Source organism: Plectropomus leopardus, chromosome 2 (assembly GCF_026936395.1).
Source record: "Plectropomus leopardus strain MGB_pleo_1.0 chromosome 2, ASM2693639v1, whole genome shotgun sequence".
Classification (NCBI taxonomy): domain Eukaryota; kingdom Metazoa; phylum Chordata; class Actinopteri; order Perciformes; family Serranidae; genus Plectropomus; species Plectropomus leopardus.
The window spans coordinates 31,537,100-31,558,566 of record NC_142177.1 but is presented as its reverse complement, the minus strand read 5'-3'; the positions used below and the strand labels follow the sequence as shown (position 1 = coordinate 31,558,566).

Here is a 21,467-nt window from a genome sequence, read left to right as displayed (position 1 = left end):
TTCTTTCCTTCCGCCTTGCAGGGAGAGTTGCCTAGGATAAAAAGGTTGGAGACAAACCAATGTAGAATATTATGAACGTAATGAATCAAAAATTGAAGGAGTACAGAGGTACGCAACAGTAGGTTGTTAATGAACTTCTCCTGCCGATGTGCTCAGAATGTTTAACAGACGGCGACCGACTCGGCTGTCATCTACACACAGCGCTGACAAACATTTCCTCACTCTCTTTCAATTAGCATGCATAGCTTGCTTTCATCTGTGTATATTTAGATCTAAACATTTGCATTAATTAACAGTGTTACACCCGGATATGCATAGCCCTCTGTGACTCATAGCTAGGTTAGGACAGGTGCACGTCTCACTTTTACAGCCGTGAAGAAGGTGGTAAACCAGCACAAGCTGATAGATGCTGATACAAAATTTGAAACAATGCACTGTAAAGTGACAGACAAATGAAGATGTGATGCTCTCACAGTGTAACTCAGTAACCTTTAACCACTGCAGGGAATGTGTTGCTGAACAATAAGCAGCATTGATTCCTTTACAGTACTTCTGTTGTACAGCAGCCTATTGAGGGCTTAAAGGGTAACTTTAGTATTTCTCAACCTGGAACCTATTTTCTAATATTTCTGTGCAAAGCAACTAATAAAGACAATTTCTGAAAGTAGTCCAGTATTGAGCAAAACCACTGCAGCCAGCAGAGATGAAACAGGCTGCTATATACAGTTATACCATAGGGCAACTGAGCAGTGTCAATTTACATCCACAAAAACTGCTTGTACTCATAACTGAAAGGCTCAGACTGTTATTCTACGTGTCTGACAACTAACAGAAAGGATCACTACAGAGAGAGACCTCTTTGTAAAAGACTAAGATTAAAAAAAACAAAAAAACAGAAGCAGCCTTGAAATCGACATCAAACCCACCAGACTCCATTTAAAAAACAGAACTTTTATCATTGTAAAACACACTTCATTCAAAATAAACCAAAACAAAGGGAAACTCACAAAAACCATTTTGGTTTGTGTCTTTACTCTTACAACAATCACCAGCTCTGGTTTTGGTGATTTAAACCCCAATTCAACCAGTTGGATGTGAAAATATGTTGGCTCTATACACGCTGAAATCACTCTTTCTTTAAATAGGGTCTGGTCTGTTTGGCGATGGTGGTTTTGGGGCTGTTTGGACTTGAACGAAAAGGATCTAGCTCTTTTAAAGGAGAACCTCTGTGGGGATCTTTGTCAAAAATTGTCAGACAATTGTAATAATCTGAGCCTGTCTGAGTGGTAAAAACATGCGCTTTTAGAAGCAGCAAATTGGCGGTGCACAAATGCCCTGTGTGGCATTTTTTGCTGCAATCACCTGCAGCACTCTCATTCAACACTGTACCATTTTTTTCTCTTTTTAAAGTTTGTCTATTAGTCACTTAGATACATAAACATCAGAAAATAGGGTCCAAGTTGAAAAATATCACAGTCAGCCTTTAACTTGATGTTGAGGTTAATGGCAGACATTTGGCAACTTGCTTTTATAGAGGTCATGTGGCAAAATATGATATACACTTAAGATAAGTTCAGATGTAATATTCAGCACTATGAATGGTATGCAATGCTGGCTGAGCAATAAAGTAACACTTTTATTTTACTGCTTGCAGATCTTGTAAATATATTTTACACTGAGGTCCAGAGTAGAACGTTTGATAAAAAGCAGTTTCATATGGTGTGATATTTCCCACATCACATCAGTTTGGCACACGAAAGCAACTTTCCTAAAACTTCCCTGAGATTAGAAAAAGATGCCTATGTCATCATTTTTCCAGGTTATCACACATTAGAGTAAAGACAACTGCAGTGTTTTGATTTCAGAGCAGACGGTCTTGAGGGACGACGAGAGCTCCTTTGAACTCTGTTCTCTCCGTGTTGAATATCACGCACATGAATACATCCTCATCATCACCTGGCCCGATCTGTGTGACATCATCCAGCGTCTCATTCATCACATCAGTGCAGGAACATAACCAAACCCCTGGTGGTCCCGCTCTCGAAGCACAAGTTGGACACAATAAGCGGATATACAAACCTATTCATGTCCTCCAGAGACAGATAATGTTGCACTACAATGGAGGAGTTACAGTATCGTTTTATCTCAGTATGAAATGCTTGATTTAAGCTGCGCTGTAACTTTGAGCATCTGTGGCCTCTTTGACTGAAACTGAAAGGCAACAATGCAACTCTATTCTTGAGCAATGGATCGGCTTTTAACACTCCAGGAGTAAATCTTTTACAGTTGAGCTAAGAGCCGAGAATTGATTTCAATCATAAATCTTCAATGTGCTAAATGTCAAGAATTAACAAACATGTCTGGCAGGTTGTACTTTGTGTCGTAGCTCACCGCCGCCATACATGACCGCTAGCATGATGGACGAGATCCAGGACACCTGGCTGCTGGTCACATTGAAGATTGCCTCAATCTCCTTAAAGAAGACAGTGATGGATTTGGGGAATGCGTACGAGAAGCCAATGGAGATGAAGGCCCCGGCTACCACCATCCATCCCCAGCCACCCTCAGGGGGTGTGTAGCCTACAGGACCACCGACGGCAGGAGCCATTTTCTATCACAAAACTCTTTGATTTCAACAGTTATGAGGACCTGTTCAGGAGAGAAACAAAAAAATGTAGTTACTTAAGCTGGTTTAAGAAGAAGAAAAAGACATACTTTAACTTTAACTTTTTGAACTTTAACTTGGATTTATGTCACTTTTCTTGTGCTGTGTTCAGACGCCTTCACAGGTAATTAAATCTTTGAACCCTGAGCGAACTGGAAAAGATGAGAAAAAAGCAACAAGCAACTTGACAAGTGACATTCTGTGAATTGCAAGAAATTGGTATATTTGGAAAATGATCAAAAACACCAGGGAAAAAATGTTTTAACTATCTATAATCAGCAGAAGTATATATTAAAATACTTTTACAGAGCTATTATTATTATTATTATTATTATTAAGCATTTTTTATGGTCATTTCCTTGTTGTTGTTGCTGTTTGTTTTTTTGTTTTTTTTACTATTTCTTTGATTTTTTGTTGCTATTTGTTTAGGATAACTTTCTTGTACTTTACTTAAAAACAAATTTCTTTGCCAGTTTTTGGGGTCATTTCGTTTTAAGTTGCTCATCACCTTCTTACCTCATTTTTGAAAGAAATTATGATAATTTTCTTTGGTCAATCCACAAGGGGAATTTTCAATTCTCTTGTTATTTATAGGTTACATACACACAAGCCCAAAATACAAACAGGACCTATACACATGCACCGAATGGAGAGATGTCAGAGAGGTTAAAGTTAATTATTATTTATAATTAACAGTATTAGTCTTTGTTTTTTTCCATCTGTGTCATGCTCTCTGAACTTTGTGTCTCTTATCTTCTGTACTAACTGACCAAACATAATTGTTTTACTGCATAAATCAACCCTCAACGTGCAAAATACAGTTTGAGCTCTGTATACTGACCTTTAAGTGCCTCTGAATACCTCTACTTTGCTGCTACCTCATACGTATTTGGAAAGAGATCATATTTGTCCAAAAATACTTCCCTAACTGGATAAAAGGGTTTAAGCGTAAAGATGCCGATTTTGGCCTTGCTTTGCTTTGAATTGTTCTCTGCGTGTATTTATTGAGCTCCCGCCCGACAATCTCCCACAGTCTCACTTTAGAGGTGATGAATAAGAGTCCATCTGCAGAGTCAAACAACTTACTGTATTGTTTACACAGGGGAGACTACCCAGAGAAAACATCGATCAGACCATGAACACTGGTTGAATTCACACTGCTTGGTAGCTCAGGGCGGTGATGATATAGTGTTTTTCAGCCGAGGAGGACTTGATTTGGTTGAGGAATTGGTTTAGCGCTCTGAAAACTTATTGGATAAGCCAGTTGTGTGCAGCGAGTAGTGAATATTTAATGTGTTAAAGAACTTTTGTTATTGAGCTGGGATTTTAGCTGCTGCCATGCAGCTGTAAATGTGCCTCCTGTATTATTCTACACATGCAATGAGTTAATTGAGGTAAAATAAGAACTTTTGTCTTTTCTTCATTCATACAGATATTTAAGGTCACTTGGAATAAATATATAGTAACCACTTGGGTTGGACAAATTGAATTGGCATATAGATAACATTTAAAATGAACCTACCAACTGCTGTGAGTTTGTATGTTGTATGTTTAGGGCTGGATCGAAACCTTTATTGTGTCAACCAAAATAATCCAGTGCCAAGTAGTATTGCAACTTTTTAAGTCAAACGATACCTGCATTCAGTCCCTTATGACACTATTAGCATAACTGATGTTATTTAACAATCAGCTGGTGATTAGCACCTATGAGCTGCTGTTTCTCTGCCTTGTTTTGGTTTTATGGTTAAGGCATTACATGCCTATGTTAATGTTTATACTTCTTAAACATAAGTCATCTTACTTTGTATCTTTGCTGTTTTATGTAGATTTCGAAATGATTATGATTTTTAACGCGTTGGTTTATTCTAACAAATTGTCCTTTTTGACAAAAAGAAGAGACGGATGTTCCTTCACACCATTTCGTACTATGGAAAATGAGGGTCCAGCACGTTAACAAGAAAGGTTGAAAGATTTTCACTGTCTGAATACAGTCACCACACATCCACCAGGCGGCCTTCCAAATAGGACAGTATGCTGGGGAAATGCTCTTAACTGGCAGCAGAGACAGTCTTGTACTTTTTAAAGAATGAAAAATTCAGCAGTTGACTTAAGATGATGAATGGAGCAACGAGTTAAGAAGGACAGGACTCCAGATAAAACAGCAAAACTGTCTAAATAATGAATGAAACGGATAATTTCATACTTGGAATTGATTTCTTGGCTTTGAAATGGAGAGGAAAGTATCAGTAAACTCTGCAGAGTTGATTTATTTAGGCCAGGTGTGGGAGAATGTAATAAGTAGACAAATGGGCGGAGGCATCAAGGCTAACCCCTGTCACATTGTAAAGGTCTAAATAAAGCAGTCAAAGTGCCACTTGTCAGCACAGACATACCAGGACAAAGCAGGGTGAGCTCAGCACAGAGACACAAGAAGATTTGGTGTCACTGCTTAAAGGATATACGCTTCTTTGAAATTTTTTGCTTAACATGAGTCACTTAGCCTGAGCACAGCTGATCTTGGTATGTGAAGCCATGAACTTTGTTGTTGGACTTGACCAAAATTAGCAGAAACTGAGGCAGAGCACCCCTCTAACATAAAGAAACATCATTCATGTGGTGCACTCAAGGGCCCCATTTTTATAGATCATATCCAGGAGGATATCATAAATTTCCCCTCTTCATTTTGTTGAAATATTACACTAAATGCAACACTCTTGTTTTTGCTCCCATTTTTCATTAGTTGAAATAAAAGATCTAAGGCTTTTTGAGTGCACATAAGAGGCTTAGTTCTCTCAAATGTTGTTAACAAATGTGTTTAAATCTGAGCACTCTGCCAACATCATCCATAATCCATTCACCTGACAGGTGTGGCATATCAAAATGCTGATTAAACAGCATCATTATTACACAGGTGTACCTTGGGCTGGTCATGATGAAAGGTCCCTCTGAAATGTGCAGTTTGATCACACAACACAATACTGCAAATGTATCAAGTTTTGTGAGACAATGCCATTGGTATGCTGACTGCAGGAATGTCCACCAGAGTTGTGCTGTAACCTTATTGTCATTTCCAAGTATTTGGCAGTTCATCCGACCAGTCTAATGTGCCAATCCAGGACCTCCACATTCGGCTTCTTCAGCTGCAAGATGATCTGAGACCAGTACTGAGATGAGCATCCCTGAGACAGTTTCTGTCAGTTTGCGCAGAAATTCTTCAGCTTGCAGGTGAGGAAACTGGATGTGGAGGTCCTGAGCTGGCGTGGTCACACTTGGTCTGCGGATGTGAGGATGGTTGGATGTACTGCCAAATTCAGCTCACGTCCAACAGCTCGGGTGGACATTCCTGCAGTCAGCATGCCAAAGGCACACTCCCTGATAACTTGCCCATCTCTGGCATTTTGTTGTGTGATCAAACTGCATATTTTAGAGCGGCTTTTTACTGTGACCAGCCCAACACACACCTGTGTGGTATTAGCATCTTGATATGCCAAACCTGTCAGGTGAATGAATTATGGATTAAGTTGGTAAAGTGATCACTAATATGGATTTATACCAATTTCTGAACAAAATTTGACAGAAAAATGTCTTTTGTTTGCATAAAAAGTCTTTTGTCATTTATTTTATGTCACGAAAAAAAGGTAGCAAAAAGAAAAAGTTGCATTGAATATTTTTTCTCAGTAATACTGACCAAGATTATACAAAATAAAAGTCTGAAACAATGCAATTTCTGTTAATGTGAGGACACAGCAGAGGCATTGACCTTAATTTTTTTCTCTAAATTAATAAGATTAACAGTAATAAGTGATATTCATTCGCCTTGTATTTGATTTTAGGTTTTTTTTTTCAAATTAAGAAAATTTACTCATTACATTCTGCGCACAATGATTATGTCTTTCATCTAAATATTAAGGTTGAAAATAATCACAACAAAAGTAGCTGAAATCACGTTGAACGAACATGAATTTCAACATATTTGGCTAAATTCTGGTGCTTCTAGCAAAAACAGTTTTCACTCATCTTCCCTGCAGCACTGCTTTAAGCCTTTTATGACCTCAGGTTTCTAATACCACTTATTAGATCTGGTGAATTTGTCTGATTAATTATAGATGAGAATAGCTTGTTAAATATTTGCTCAGGGAAATCACATACTCACATAATAAGTATTGTTATAGCCTTGGTAAAGCAATACATCTTTCATGAATATCAAGCTGAAAATAGCCCTCTTATGCAAGTAATCATTTTGAAATTGATGCTGTTAAATGTTAAATGTGCATAGTGTCTGTGTGTCAAGTGTCTTACCTTGGCAGCAGCTCTCAAACAGGCCCAGATGAGCTGTGCAGATAAACAGCAGTCTCGGAGGCACGCTAACACACTGCAGACATCATTGAATTGGACTGAGTGTCTCTGAATATGTATGAAATATGGAAAAAAAAGTCACTGCATATGTTTCACAGACACTCCAGACGTTATCTGTGGGTCTATATCCACTATGACAGTCCAAAAGTTGCCAGTGGCACCTCGGCCTCAGCAAAGTGAGTTCAGTGAAGCTGAAAGGTTGAGTTCATTCAGCGCCCACATCAAACAGCTGGACGATGATCTGGACACTTTGCTGCTAAATGTTGAAGTCAGTCAAGTTCTTATTGGCTGTGGGAGGCTTAGTGCCGTGCCCCTACAATACTTTCTCCACCCCTCTGTCATGTGCTGAGCTCACGCACACACACAAGGTTAAAGCAATTCACTGCACGACCCTATAGTGCATGTGTGACCTGAGAGGATATCAAATGATGTCTGCACTCTAAGAGATAAGATGCTTTCTAAGACGCTGATTTCCTGCATTAGCTGATTTATCTGCCCTATTCAATTAGCTATTATAGCTATAAGAAATCCGGTTTACCTAAACAACAGACATTGTTTACCTTCATTCTCCTGAGAGAAAGATTTCTGAACACTTGAGGGGTCAGATCTGGTTGAGCCTTTCTCCTAAAACTCCCCGAGGTGCTATTAATGAGTCTGTGTCGGGGCTTGGGAAAGGAAAGGCTCGAGTACAGGAGGTTATTGAAACAGTGTGTGCTTGCAAAGCGCCCTAAAATTCTTGACATTGTTGAAACATTATTTGTTATGTTGTTTTATGCTGTTCCCCTCATTTTTTTCCACTCCAATAAGGACTTTTATTGCTTTTCAAACAGAGGATGCAGCGGAGCACCACCTACGATTCAGTGTTTTCTCCTGGGCCGGCATTTATTCACAAGTGCAAGAGTGTGAAGAATGGAAATGGATTTGGGACAAAAACAATCATATTTGCACACACTCAAACAGACGTTTATGGGAATGCATTTGTGGAAACAGTAATTTCCAACAAACCTTGAGTACCTGCTTAAATTCTAAATATTGCAACTATTTGTTAAATTTAAAATTATTTTTAAGTCATCTAGAGATAGTAATGTTGATCCACCACTTTGGCCTAGACTGAAACATCTCAACAGCTGGGGCACGGGTTGTCATGAAACTTTGTACCGACATTTGTGGTCCCCAGAGAGTGAAGCTCTTTACCTTGGCAATCCCCTGACTTTTTCTATAATGCCATCAGCAGGTTGACACTTGTGGATCTGAAGTGAACATCTTAGCAATTATCAAATGGTTCACCATTAAATTTGCTACATAAAGGGCACTGGGTAGCTCTGTTGGTAGAGTGTGTGCACAATATACAAGCACTATATGTCCGAGTCCCACCGGTGGCCCTTTAATGCATGTCATCCTCACTTTCTCTCATCCCTGTTTCCTGTCATCTCTCTAGCTGTCCTATCAAATAAAGGCCATAAAAGTCCCAAACAATAACTGTAACAAATTGCTACATATATCCCTGGTCCACAGAGGATAAACTCTCATGACTTTGAAGATTCTTCAACTTTTCCTACAGTGCCACCAGCAAGTCAAAGTTTTCACTATTTCAGTAAAATATCTACTAGAGATATCTACTGGAGATACTGGCACAGAGTTGTGTTTAGACATTCATGATTCCAGCAGGATTTATTCTAAAAACTTTGGTGATCCTCCGAGTTCCTCTGGTGCAGGGGTGTCAAACTCATTTTAGTTCAAGGGCCACATACAGCCCAATTTTATCCCAAGTGGGCTGGCAGTAAAACCATTGCATAATAACCTATAAATAACAACACCTTCAAATTACATAATACAAGCTGAAAACGTTTACAAAACAGATGATGTCTTAAGAAAAGTGCAACAATATGTATCAGTTATTCTACACTCAGTCTGCCAGTCCACTGCTCACTCATTATACAGTGTGTGCATTTTTCCAAACATTTCCACTCCCCTGTAGTATTACTACATCAAACTAAAGCGGAAGCTATTGAGGAAGCAGGTGAAGTCATCTCCTGCCTTACAGGCCATTTACAAATCTAATCACTTCATCCTTGAGTCCACTCAAACGTTTGTGCCAAATTTGAAGAAATGCCCTCAGGGTGTTCTTGAGATATCGCTTTTACAAGAATGAGACGAATACAGGTCACGGTGACCTTGACCTTGATCTTCAGATATTGCGTTCACGACAATGGGATGTACGAACAGACAAACTGAAAACGTAATGCCTCCAGTGACAGCTATTTCCTGCGCAGAGGCATTTAAGTTATAGCAGCTACAGAAAAGTAATATACAAGTAGCTTTCCCTGTTAACTAATTACTTTTATATTAAACAACTGCAAGTAACTGAATTACCTTTGAGAGAAGTAACTAGTAACTATATTCAATTACTTATTTTCAGTAACTTGCACAACACTGTTGATCACAAACTGATGACCTCATGCACTAAGGATGTATCAATATCTTGTTGTTGTGGCTTGACAGAGAGTGACAAGTAAAGACAGAAGACTGTGAAGGAAAAGAATTATCACTCAGCTTTTGAAGGTTCAGTGTGTAACATTTAGAGGGGTTAAGTGGTAAGTGGTGGTGAAGACTGCACATTGCAACCAGCTGAAACTTCTCCTGGTTCCTTCTGTATTCATTGTTCAGGAGATTTTCACAGAGAATCAAAAACAAATGGGCAAATGATGAAGAGCGGTAAAAACAAACAAACAACAACAACAAAAAAAACCCACAGAATAAAGCAGTTTCACATTTCAAATCTGTGTTTTTTCCAATACTTCAAACTAAAGTGAAAACACAAATGTCCCTATCTAGGGACATGCTTTGTCCATTCTGGGCTACTATAGAAACATGGCGGTTCAACACGGCAATCTCCATAGGTGAGTATCTGCTCACTATGTAGTATAAACGGCTCGTTCTATGGTAACGAAAACAACCACTTATTTTCAGGTGATTATACACAAAAGAATAAAAAAACATATTATATAATATTCAATTTCTTCCAACCCTAAATCCTACACACTAAACACTTTGAATTAATCTTAATATTTCCTCAGAGGTCTGGTTCACTCTGCAGCTCGGAAGTTTGCAACCACTGCTGTAAATGGCCCTATAGCTTTGTCAGAGGGATTAAAATTGATTAGCTCAGCTATGTGAAACACAGCTCCTATACAGGATAATAATCTGCCGTAAAACTGTTATATGTACACAGTCAAACTATGGACTTCGCAATCAACATACACCACCAGTGTTCTTTGTTTATTACAACAAGCTCAAGCACAATGCTTTGCTGTACTGTATATCCCACCTCATCACGTTCACAGCATGTACTTCCTCTTTTTCTCATGTGTTACAAAATAAGTCTGACCTAACATGTAATAAGAACATAAGGTGTCTCATAAAGTTGATCATTTTACAAAAACAACACCAGCTGTGCAACCAGGAACCAAATAAACATCCCACTACCTCTGGACTACGACTGGGCTGAATGTAATTGCATCGTGGCCCACAGCACTGACACTCACAGGTCAAAAGTCAGCGGCAATTACCTATCGTCGATGCATGGTGGCGGAGATGAAAGTGAAGTAAATCCTGGCTTGCTGAACCGAGAGAGAGCGGGGTCTTCATTAAGGGTCAGGGTGAGGGCACAGTGTTGCAAAAGCTAATTAGCTCACACATACAAGTAGGAAAATATTTATCCCAGTTAGTGGCTGCAGTGACAGAAGAGCTTTCACCTGGTACAGTGTATGAAAAAAACCTTACTGCACTTCCAGCCCAAACACACATTCACATAAACTGTGTGTGTGTGTTTCTCTGAGGACAGAAAAGCCATTATTGGCAGACGTTTTACACTGTGGAACAATGCCAGGCAACCGAGTCACCGAGACACTGAGCCTCAAAGTGACTGAAGGTCTGTCCAGCTCCGGCTTCAACAGCAATGCATCATCTGCTCAGGAAAGCAGTTCAGGGGACATTAGTGTCTTGAATGGCTTACTAAAGGATGTAATGCACTTATTAGATCCTTGAGAGTCGAGACAATAAACTCATCACACTGGAGTACAATGCACTTTTTGGACTCTCAGAAATGAAGTCTGTTTCATACTGGAATTAAATACTGAAGTGTGGCTGCGATCAAACTAATCCTAGTTTTTAAAGCTTCGGGAACCCAAATCACCAAAAAGTTTCTTAACGTTTAATTTAGGGTCTAATTTGCATGATAAAAGCATCAGCATGTTATGTATTTTTTTGTATTTTGATGCCTGCTGCACATCAAATATCGTTGGGGATAATAAAATTGACTTTGAGTTGAGTCACTATTGGCATTACTTGTACTTGTACCTGCACCACATATGGTAATATATTTTGCCCATAGTATAAAAGAAGTGGACATAGCCACAGTGATGTCACCAATTGCCCTACAAAATCTGACAAGTTTTTGCTTTATTTAAGAAACCAATTGCCTTGAAAAATGAAAGTAAATACAACTATTAGTCTTAATATATATTTACTTTATATCTAATTGTTAGTTAAAGTTACTTAATATTGTGAAGTTGCTGCAACTTAAAAATGACAACAACTTCACCTTATCTTATCTTAACTTACTACCACTTTATACATCTGTACATATAATTTTTTGCTTTTTGCACTCCTGGGCTGTGTCTGAAAAGCCATACTAACATGCTATTTGCAGACTTAAACAGTCTGTGTGTCAGAAACCTTAGTATGAAACCAAATGTCTGCAAACTGCATACTACAGTATTACATATTGTATTATAGTACTACATATTACAATATGTTAGCACTGTTAACTATGCTGGAATAAATATCCCACAAAGCAATGCGGTAGAGGACAACACCCATATTGGACAGAAAACCAACAGCTTTGTAAAATCAATAATGCTTCAATCTAAGTGAAAAAATGTGAGAAGTGACAGTATATTGAATGATAGTAAACATGTTGGGTGTATAATGCATAGTTTGCTATTTAGGATGCATTATTGGTTAGATACTAAACTGCATGTCATTGTCTCAGTATTTTCAAAAGCTATTATGCTGACTCCAATCTCATCTAAGAAGTCGATCCCTGTGCAGTTAGCAAAAACATCCTGCAGTTATAGAATAACATTATCATTCATTTGGAGTTGTGTTTCTGACCACCCGATGAATGTAAGACCAATATTTACATATTTACGCATATAGCATGAGGTTTAGGAGGCTCGTGGCTCTGGCATATAAATAGTGCAACATTAGCATGAAAACAGGAGAAAAGAGAATAACACAAACTATATTTATTCTTATCTTCAAACTTCATGTGAGGATTGAAAAAAACTTGGCGTCCATGGCGTTTTAAAAATGAATCTGATCATGTATCATAACAGCCAACTGTGTCAACATTTAGTGAAAGGGCAGCCTGGATAATGATTACAATGGCTACAGCACTCAGTTATTTTGTAGATACACCTGAATGCATTAATGCCATTACACCATTTAATCTCTCTAATTTGCACCGTGTTGCGTGGCTGAACACTGAGGTGACTGTGCATCCTAATGTGACCAGCACACAGGTCCGTGCCAGGGCCTCTGCATCACGCCCGGAGGTATTTCATCAAATTACAAAAGCATTTTTGGGGCAGTATTTGAATGCTTTGTTATATGTCGGAGCACATTTCAATGTTATCGCGCAGATTTTGAGACAAACATCGTGCGCAGTGATACACACCGATGGGCGCCACAAAAGGCGGCCCGTGAATGGAACGGAAACTACAACTTCAGTGGAGTTTTCTGATAAATTTCTCGGTCACACAAGCTTTGATTTGATCTTTTGTTTGTTTACAAGCCTCCTTCTCTTCCATCAGACACACACAGTGGATACTTTCTCACTTATTGAGCACTTCAAGCGCTCCTTTGTGCTGTCAGATATCCGGCTACACAATACTTCCTGCCATAAAGGCTTCAACCTTGGCCCACTCGAAGTTGCGCTGGCACGTGCACTGATTTACAGCCCTGAGCTGATTTTCTCCTCCTTTATTCTTCTGTCAGCACATCTGGTGTTTTTGCAGTTTTGAGTGCAGTTTTCAATGTAAAGGCTGGTATTTTTTTATGAACATCAAGTGTATCAGGATACTTTCATCTTAAAAGGCAATCTGACAATTTCAGCTGCAGCGAGTAGTCGTGTATTTGATGGAAAGAAAATTGCCAATAATCAATCATTTCAGTCACTTTTTAAGGAAAAATGTCAATTTCAGCTTCTTAAATGTGAAAATTCTCTACTTCTGATGGTAAATCAAGAGTCTCTGGGGTTTTGGTCTGGCAATAACGGTGTCACTTTGGGCTCTGGGATGTTGCAAGGAGCATCTTTAAGAATTTTTCGCCATTTTATAGACTAAACAATCAACAGATTAACTGTGTATTACTTTTTGGTTGAAGACCTACTGATAATGCTTGCCATAGACACAATATCAAAATTTTAAAGATATTGTTTTCACTTGTTTAACTTATTTTCACCAAATCACACTGCATGTGCCCTTGAGGTCTGACAAATGCAGCCCAGTTTCTTCCCAAAAAACAGTTGCTAAGAAAATTACTTGAATGTTGAATGTCTTGATGTTTATCAGGGTTGGAAATTTTAATTTTATATATATATATATATATATATATATATATGCATGTATTGTGTTCTATGTATTTCTTGTTTTTTATTGGATCATTGTTTACTGACTGGTTACTCTTTCTCTTTAGTGTGCTTTTTTAAAATTGTGGCTGTGGCTTCTTGGTTTTATGCAGTTTTATGTGTGTGCAAATAATTCAAAAAATGACTGAATAAAATGTCAAATTTTTACATCAATGCTTGCTAGCGTCCAGCCTTCGTCATTACCTCATTTGCAGATGCACGGTTGTGCTTCTCTGCATGCAACCACCACCATCCATCGGTCAGAAAATAATCTGAAACCGGCGGCAGGAATGTGTATTGTGTCGCGCGTGTCGTCATGCACAGGTACTGTTCAACCCACTCACAAAAACATGGCTACATAGCACAACTAGTGGTGAAAAAAAGGGCACCATGAACACAATGTATTAAAAATCTATTTTTACAGGAATATGAATGCCCTATTTCCTGCCTAAATTTGCAACAAAGAGAATTTACCTTTGTTTAGTCACTTGCTATTTTGTCTTCAGCATATTCATTTGTTGTGGTCATTTGTTGCATTATGTGCAATATTCTTGCTCCAGTCTGATCAATAACTTATTCCCTGCAGCCCCACAAACCCAATTTTCCCATGGGGACCATTACAGATTATAATAATCTAAAAATAAAAATCTAATCTAAACACACACCCTATAGACACAGCATGCAGATTAGTCTGGAGATAAAAATGTAACATTCCTGTGGTTCCTGCGTCAAGAGATAAAATACCTATAACGGGGAATGTTCCGTCATCACAGGGGTCCTATTGTCCGATGAAGAAGCATGTTAGGAAATGATGCGATGACCCTTACAAAAGATGGCCTATTGTGTTGACTGAACAAGTGGAAGACGGCAATTAAATTCCCTGTGGGGTTTTGTTTCCTACTTCCTTTTACACCCCTGCTAAATTATCGGCTTTTGTCTATGAACAATAACAACAACACATTCTATCACGAATCATTTTAAGACGAGAGAATAAGAACACGTACTCCCTCTTACAAGCTCATAAGCAATATAACACACCCTTGTTTATTTCAGTATGTTCAGGGATGCACAAAAGTGTCATATTGTTTCTGCAAACACTAGTTGTAGCCGCACTGATGACACCGACGGATGAAATGATAAAGATCATGTGTTTTTGTGACTTCTTGTTATAATCAAAACACATCTGAGGTGTTGCATGTGATACAGCGGCCCAGCCATCAAAAGAAAACATTGGCATTGTGCATTTCTGCAAACCATGGATATTTACCTCTCATATGTATCATATAAATGCTTCTCAAGTGTCATTTAGAGGTGGAGGGGATGGTAGATGACGTATAGGCTCAGTGAGACACCTGCCAAGCTTCAGACCATTGAGAACAACAAATAACAAAACCGGTTGTCTTTTAGCAATCTGTCATGTTTTTTTTTTTACAACATTTTAGGTACCAAACGTGTTTTTAGTGACCTATCACTGTTTTTCCAGCAAATTTTTAGTCATCATATATGTTTTGATATGAAGCCATCTCGTGTTGTTAACACGTTCGTTCCTCTCTAACCTTATTTATGCTGGCGTAGTCATTAAGTTATCTGAAATGTGACTGGAGCAGGAGGGCAGGCAGCGGGCTGGAGAGCTGGATGTGAGGTAGGCAGGCAGTAAGAGGAGAGCTGTTCTGCTACTTTGTCCAACAGCACGGAGAGCTGACCTTGAGGGGAATGGGGAAAATTGACAGGGGGGAGAGCGGTAACAAGGGCCAGCTATATATCAGGGAGGCAATTTGGAGCGGTTTATCCGATGAGGGTCAATTCCCACTGCAGTACCATAGATCAGAGTTTTCAAGCCCGAGCGTGCCTTCATGAGGAGAGGTTAGGATGGATCCATTTTTGAATGACTGAGCCGCTGATCAAGCCCCAGCAAATCATTCACACAAAACACAGACGACTGGGGTAATCATGAGGATTTGTGATGCAGGAAAACGTGCATCAGCAGATTTATCTCCTACTATTTGTGGCCTTGCTGCTCTGGCTCAGGTCCAAATCAAATCTTTTTTAAGAGGCAATTTCACAATGTTCCTCTCAATTATTATACATATCAAGGACATGGAACAGGTTATTATCTAGAGGATACAGGCATTAATGTTAGTATTATTACTGGCAATAAAAGTGAACACCCTCATTTGTGACCAAAGCCTACTCCTCCTCTGTCTAGAAAAGACATCAAAGATCTGTACTAAATCTGTCAGTGTTACGCCGCCATGCCAAGAGAGAGCAATTTTACAGATGCCTTTACTCTGTGTCTGACCTTTTCTATTGCTGCTTCTATTTTGGATCACTGTCTCTGCACCTCTGAGATTGGCCAGATGGCAGGTCTATTGAGTGATAAAATTTGAGAGACAAGAGCACTGTTACGCCACGGGACTCTTTGGCTCAGGCCCCAGCCTCAGTGAAGGCTGGAATGAGCACATAACTCCGGCACAACATTTGAATTCCCCTTCATTATCTCGTGCTCCTGCGTGGCCAACAGACTGAGCCCAGTTCATCCGCTCTGCAGTTCAACCCAGTATAACGAAGATGGGGACTTATATAGGACATCCACATGCAAATTAGTCCAAACTGAATGGACTATTTTGTGAGGAACTGAGGTGTTTGTAACATAAAATTCTTATTGTAAAGCCAAATCATGAGACTCAAGAACCTATCAATATATATAAGTGGGGACATCTTGTGGACAAAGTTTATTTTGCACCACGTTCATGTTCCAAATATGAAACTAATGGCCTCAAAAGGCAATAAAATGAGCAAAAAATTCTACCATGAATGTAATTTTAACCTTCTTCAATCTTAGTTTTTCCCTGCTTTCATTTACAATCAGCACCACCTGCCTAGAGATGCGTAGGAGGGTAGCTTGGCCCATCATCTCCTTAAAGACCCCATTCAATGAAAATCAAGTTTTTAACCTTGTTAACATGCCCATATGGTGTTTTTAAATGCTACAAGACATATAATAAGCAAAAGAAACTGTCAGTGCCATGTGTGAGCATTCACGCCTTGAAACTGCAGTGTACCAATAACAGTCTCAAAAACACAGATTCAGACATCCAGGGTTTGTTACATCCCACACCTGAGGAACCAATCCCAATAATTTGCAAAATGGGGGAAAAAACTTCTAAATATTTAATTTGGATGAAAAGAGATGAGTTTCTAGGGGCTTCAGCAATGCCGGGAGAGGAACTTCAATAAAATGTAATGCAAACAGTTAAAAGATTAGTTTCACATTTTAGCAATCTAGTCTTTGAAATAGTTTTCAACAAGATTAACTAGAACTATGTAGTTTTCTTTAATAATTTCTTTTTGGTACACATAAAGGAATTTAGAATCCATTTGTATTTTCTTCTGTATGTATACCATGTGTATGCATTTGCTGTTTTGTGTTCCTGCTATTCCCCAGACCAAGTGGTGGACAAACATTGGGAGTGGACATTGTACATCAACTCATGCTGAGGGGAACACGCACGAACCAAATCTCATGGCAGTCCATCCAGTAGTTGTCCAGACATGTCACTCAAAACCAAAAATGTCAACTTACTGGTGGTGGAACGGAGGATGAAAGCTCAGGGGACCAAACTCATTAGGATGCATCCTCTGGGAAGCACGAATGCCTGTCCTGAATTTCATGGCAATCCTTTCCATCCTTGGAGCCCTGCTGCTGCCAGCGGCGAGGCTAAGAAAAGAGAGAAAATTCTGACATCAGTTGATTTATTTTAAAAACATGAAATCATGTATTTCATTTTTCAGCAGCTATTTTAGTGGCTGATGCAAGCGCTGTACAGTTTTAAACCGCTTTCTATCTTATTATAATTCAAATCTCATCATTGTGTGACTGCTTGGGTCAATGACTCATTCATTCCAGTTAGGTGTTGGTTTTAACTGCGTCTATTAGTGTCTCTGCAATGCCACGGCTGCATCACAAGCATTTATTCCGAGTTTAGTAAATCCATTTATCCATGAATTCATGACTATAAAGCTTTGTCAGCTTGAAGACAGAAGTATACATACTGGCTAATACCTAATGAAAGCACAACAAAAGCGAATCAGAGCCAGAAATGGTCGAATGAGCCGGGCACGTTAACCGTGGAGATCACAGAATATTTATGCAACCTGATTCAGGTTACAGTCAGTTCCCTGCTTATACAGGATTTTCACTGTATGCCGTCATAAAGCAGATATACTACACAGTCGACAATGCACTTTTGCATCTTATCTTTGCTCTGCTCATTTTCCGCTTGAGGAAGTTGGGAAAATTGACTTAGAATTGCTCCATGCAAAGTACCTGCACTCTCCACTCACATGGTTAGATAGAGAGCATCAGAGTGTGGCGCAGGTATGCACAGTTTTCATCAACGCAGGAGACCCAAGGCGTCCGAGCTGCAAATAAAAACCATCAGCACTCTGTGCTCTCATTAATGTACTGAGGTGTGTAGAGGAATTTAGGATGCAGCTTCTCTCCCGTGGAGACGCATAAAAATGCTGTGTGTGCTTGAGTAAAATAATGGATTATGCAGCCGAAGCGGTCTCCCTCTAAAACGCTATTTGTTGACTGTTTAGAAAGGATGACACAGGTTGTTCTTTTCTTGTGCATGTAGGCGTACTTCTTTTGATATTAAACACAATCTACAACGAATCCCCCTGTCGCACTTTATTTGAGCAGTCCACTCTTAACACCTGCAGCGGTCAGCACTGTAATTTGATTAAAACCCTGAATGCATCAACACTTCTTCGTGCAATGTGTGTCCTTGTCCTCTTTAGCTAAAGACTTCTAAGTAGCATGCAACGCAGCCACATCCATCATAATAATTTCACATTTATCAGAGACTAAAATGGTAATCTGGAGACAAATACGAAGGAAGAAAACAAAAGTTCTGAGGAAGTGAGGAAGCCTGTAATACAACAGCATTTGCATTTCATACATCTGTTTCCATGACAGGTACATACAATCCTTTATTTCTGCCTCACACAGCTTTCTCTGAATGCTAATTCTACGTCGCCATCAGAAGCTTTGTCAGGAAAGGTATGTAGGCCCTCGACTGTCTGAAAAGCTCCTAATGAATTATTAATTGGTGCCACCACAGTTAGGGCATAATTTACCTCACCATTTCACAGTGATTTTATTAAGGACTGCGGCTGGCCGGCCAGTCAAGTTTAGAATCCATGCAATATTCATCAGAGAAAAAGATGCATGGGACAACAGCTTATAGCCGGAGGATTTATTCAGGAAAAACAACAATAACATCAACAAATCCCACCCTCTTGTAAAAGCTTGGCATGCTTCACAGCTCCTCCAGCATGTGTGTGCGCGGCGGATTTGTGGCAACCTTTCTGCAGGAAGCCAAATGGCTCAAGAGGAGCTGTTCTCATACCTCATAATGCTGCGGTGGCCTCCAGGGAATAAGGCAGCAGAGCAGTGGGGCAGGGCAGGGGGAGCAGTGGACGCACCACCTTGCTGTCCTGTATGTGCAGAACATAATGTATGAGCCAAAAAGTTACCAAGACATTTTTACACATTCAGAATTACAATACTGCTCCTGCTATGACTACAATGAGTGGTGAGATAAAAATACTCATCATTCAGATCATTTAGTAAAGTAAAACCAGCAATACCACACTACAAAAATACTTCATCACATGTAAAAGTCCTGCATTGAAATGTTTAAGTAAAAGTACACAAGTAGGCTTTTAGCAACAAAATGCACTTCGTTTTAAAAGAAAAAGTAGTTATTATGCAGAATGGTGCCTGTCAGTGGTGCTCTTTTTAGCATCTTTACTTAAATTTTTTTTTTTTAAATCTGTGAAGTTTGTCTTCTTTTTACAGCACTTTGCAAAGCAGCACTTTGATTGGATATTAAAAACTACAGGAAACAGTAATATCGCCGCTAAAATAAGACAATAACTCACTGTCACAGCTACACCTATAGATGAAACTGGTATTATGTATTTAACAGTACTTTAAATGTTATAGCAGGCTGGGGTGAAGCTTACTACTTCATATACTGTTGGTTGGTTTAATTTTAATTTTGCAACATGCTTTATAAACTGATCTATTGTTTGTATGTAGAATCTTAATCTGAAATGTAGCTTCAGCTGTTAAATAATTTAGTAGAGTAAAAAGTACAATATTTCTTTCAGAGGAGTAGCAGAGTAAAAGTATTAAGTCACATAAAGTAGAAATACCTCAGTAAAGTGCAACTACCTCAATACTTTGTTATACTACTACTGTCACAGCTACTTATAATGTTATGAAATAATAAAGATTTGATGAACCGTAATTATGAAAACATAATGTTTCTGCAAGCCCCTGTAAAGTGACAAGGCCTGCAGGAGTGAAGCATGACTCTGCAGCCAAACTTAAAATATTCTCACTATGGTTTTGATAGAAGCAGCAACATAAGAGAAATTTCCAAACTTAAATTAACTTAAGTTAAATTTTCTGCAGACAAGATCTATGGCAGATGGCAAATGGACTTGCACTTGTAAAACACCTCTCTTGTCTTTGCACCACAGCCATCTTTCGCTCTACCTCCTGAGCTTTTTGTTTGTTTGTTTTTGTAGATGATGTTTTTTCCGAATTGTAACAGAAGTTGTCATTTTAAACCATTTATCTCACATTGGTATTTGGATGTCAAACACCTTGTTCAACACTTTGCACAGTAAATATTTGTATGCAAAATATTAAATTAGGCAGACTAATTTTACATTTGATTACACTGCTTTTCCCCCCTGCGGTGGTACCCACCTGTGGTTGTTATCCAGCTCCTCTGGTTTGCTCGACAATGTAACAGAATTGACAAGAAATTTTATCTTCAATCCCCATAATAACAATTTGTTTTATTGCTATTTATAACTTTTGACATTGCTGCTTGTCATTTGTTTTTATGGATTATACTTATACTTATTATACTTATTTTGAACATGACAAATGAAATAGGAGAACAAAGTAAAATATAAGTGATATGTCCAGCCATAAGCAGTAAGCACTAAAAAAACAACATCAGAATGACCATCTGACATATTCAGCAGACAAACGTAAGTATCTAATATCTGAAAAGGAGTGGGAGGAAAGGAATACTTATCACATCCTACCCCCTTTTTTCAAATTTATAAAAAAAAGTTCATTTAAAACATGAATATTCACAATTTCTGCCCCAATATTCACCACACACACCTTGATCTAATCAGTAATGTTTATGTTGCAGTCTAGGGGTCGACAGATTATCGGCTTGGTTGATTATCGGGGCGATATTTGGCATTTTTCCAATTATCTGTATTGGCTAATGATCGCTGATAAAATTAAAAAATTAGAATATAAAAACATTTAAAAAATTAATTTAAAAGTTCTAAGAAAGTGTCAGCATGAGTAGAACGTTTACTTGGTAAAACCTCAGGGAGCTATTTTTATTTATCCATTTCTTATTTAAATTTTTAGTTGACTTTATAAAAAAAGTTGCCGGGATCTTGCTGTATTTGATGTTGAAAGTGTCACTTTTGATTAAACATTTGCTAAAGGCATTTAAACAAAGTTTTGTGTTGGAGTCTGTTATATTCCAAATTCGAAATATTGACAGAAAGATTTCCACTTTTATTGTAAATGCATATTGGTTCCCAATATCGGTTAACCAGTAATAATTGGTATCGGTATCAGCCCTGAGAAATCAATTTCGGTCAATCTCCATTGCAGTCTCTACCAAATTCAGCTTCAATGTG

General features: G+C 38.7%; 1 protein-coding gene across 5 annotated transcripts in view; it reads right to left on the bottom strand.

The window, feature by feature from the left end:
* slc16a1a (solute carrier family 16 member 1a) overlaps window positions 1-21,467 on the bottom strand; it is a 134,883-nt gene that overhangs the window by 3,494 nt on the left and 109,922 nt on the right. For 3 of the 5 annotated variants that reach the window (XM_088090935.1, XM_088090940.1, XM_088090943.1), the window contains 4 exons: window positions 19,127-19,214; window positions 17,296-17,430; window positions 6,965-7,069; window positions 2,392-2,649 (listed from right to left, as the gene is read on the bottom strand). In XM_088090935.1, coding sequence (XP_087947061.1) covers window positions 2,392-2,608 — 217 coding nt within the window. In that variant the 5' untranslated portion in view covers window positions 2,609-2,649; window positions 6,965-7,069; window positions 17,296-17,430; window positions 19,127-19,214. Of the gene's footprint in view, window positions 1-2,391; window positions 2,650-6,964; window positions 7,300-17,295; window positions 17,431-19,126; window positions 19,215-21,467 lie in introns of those variants that run through there. The other 2 variants (XM_042496969.2, XM_042496977.2) reach the window with 1 other exon arrangement.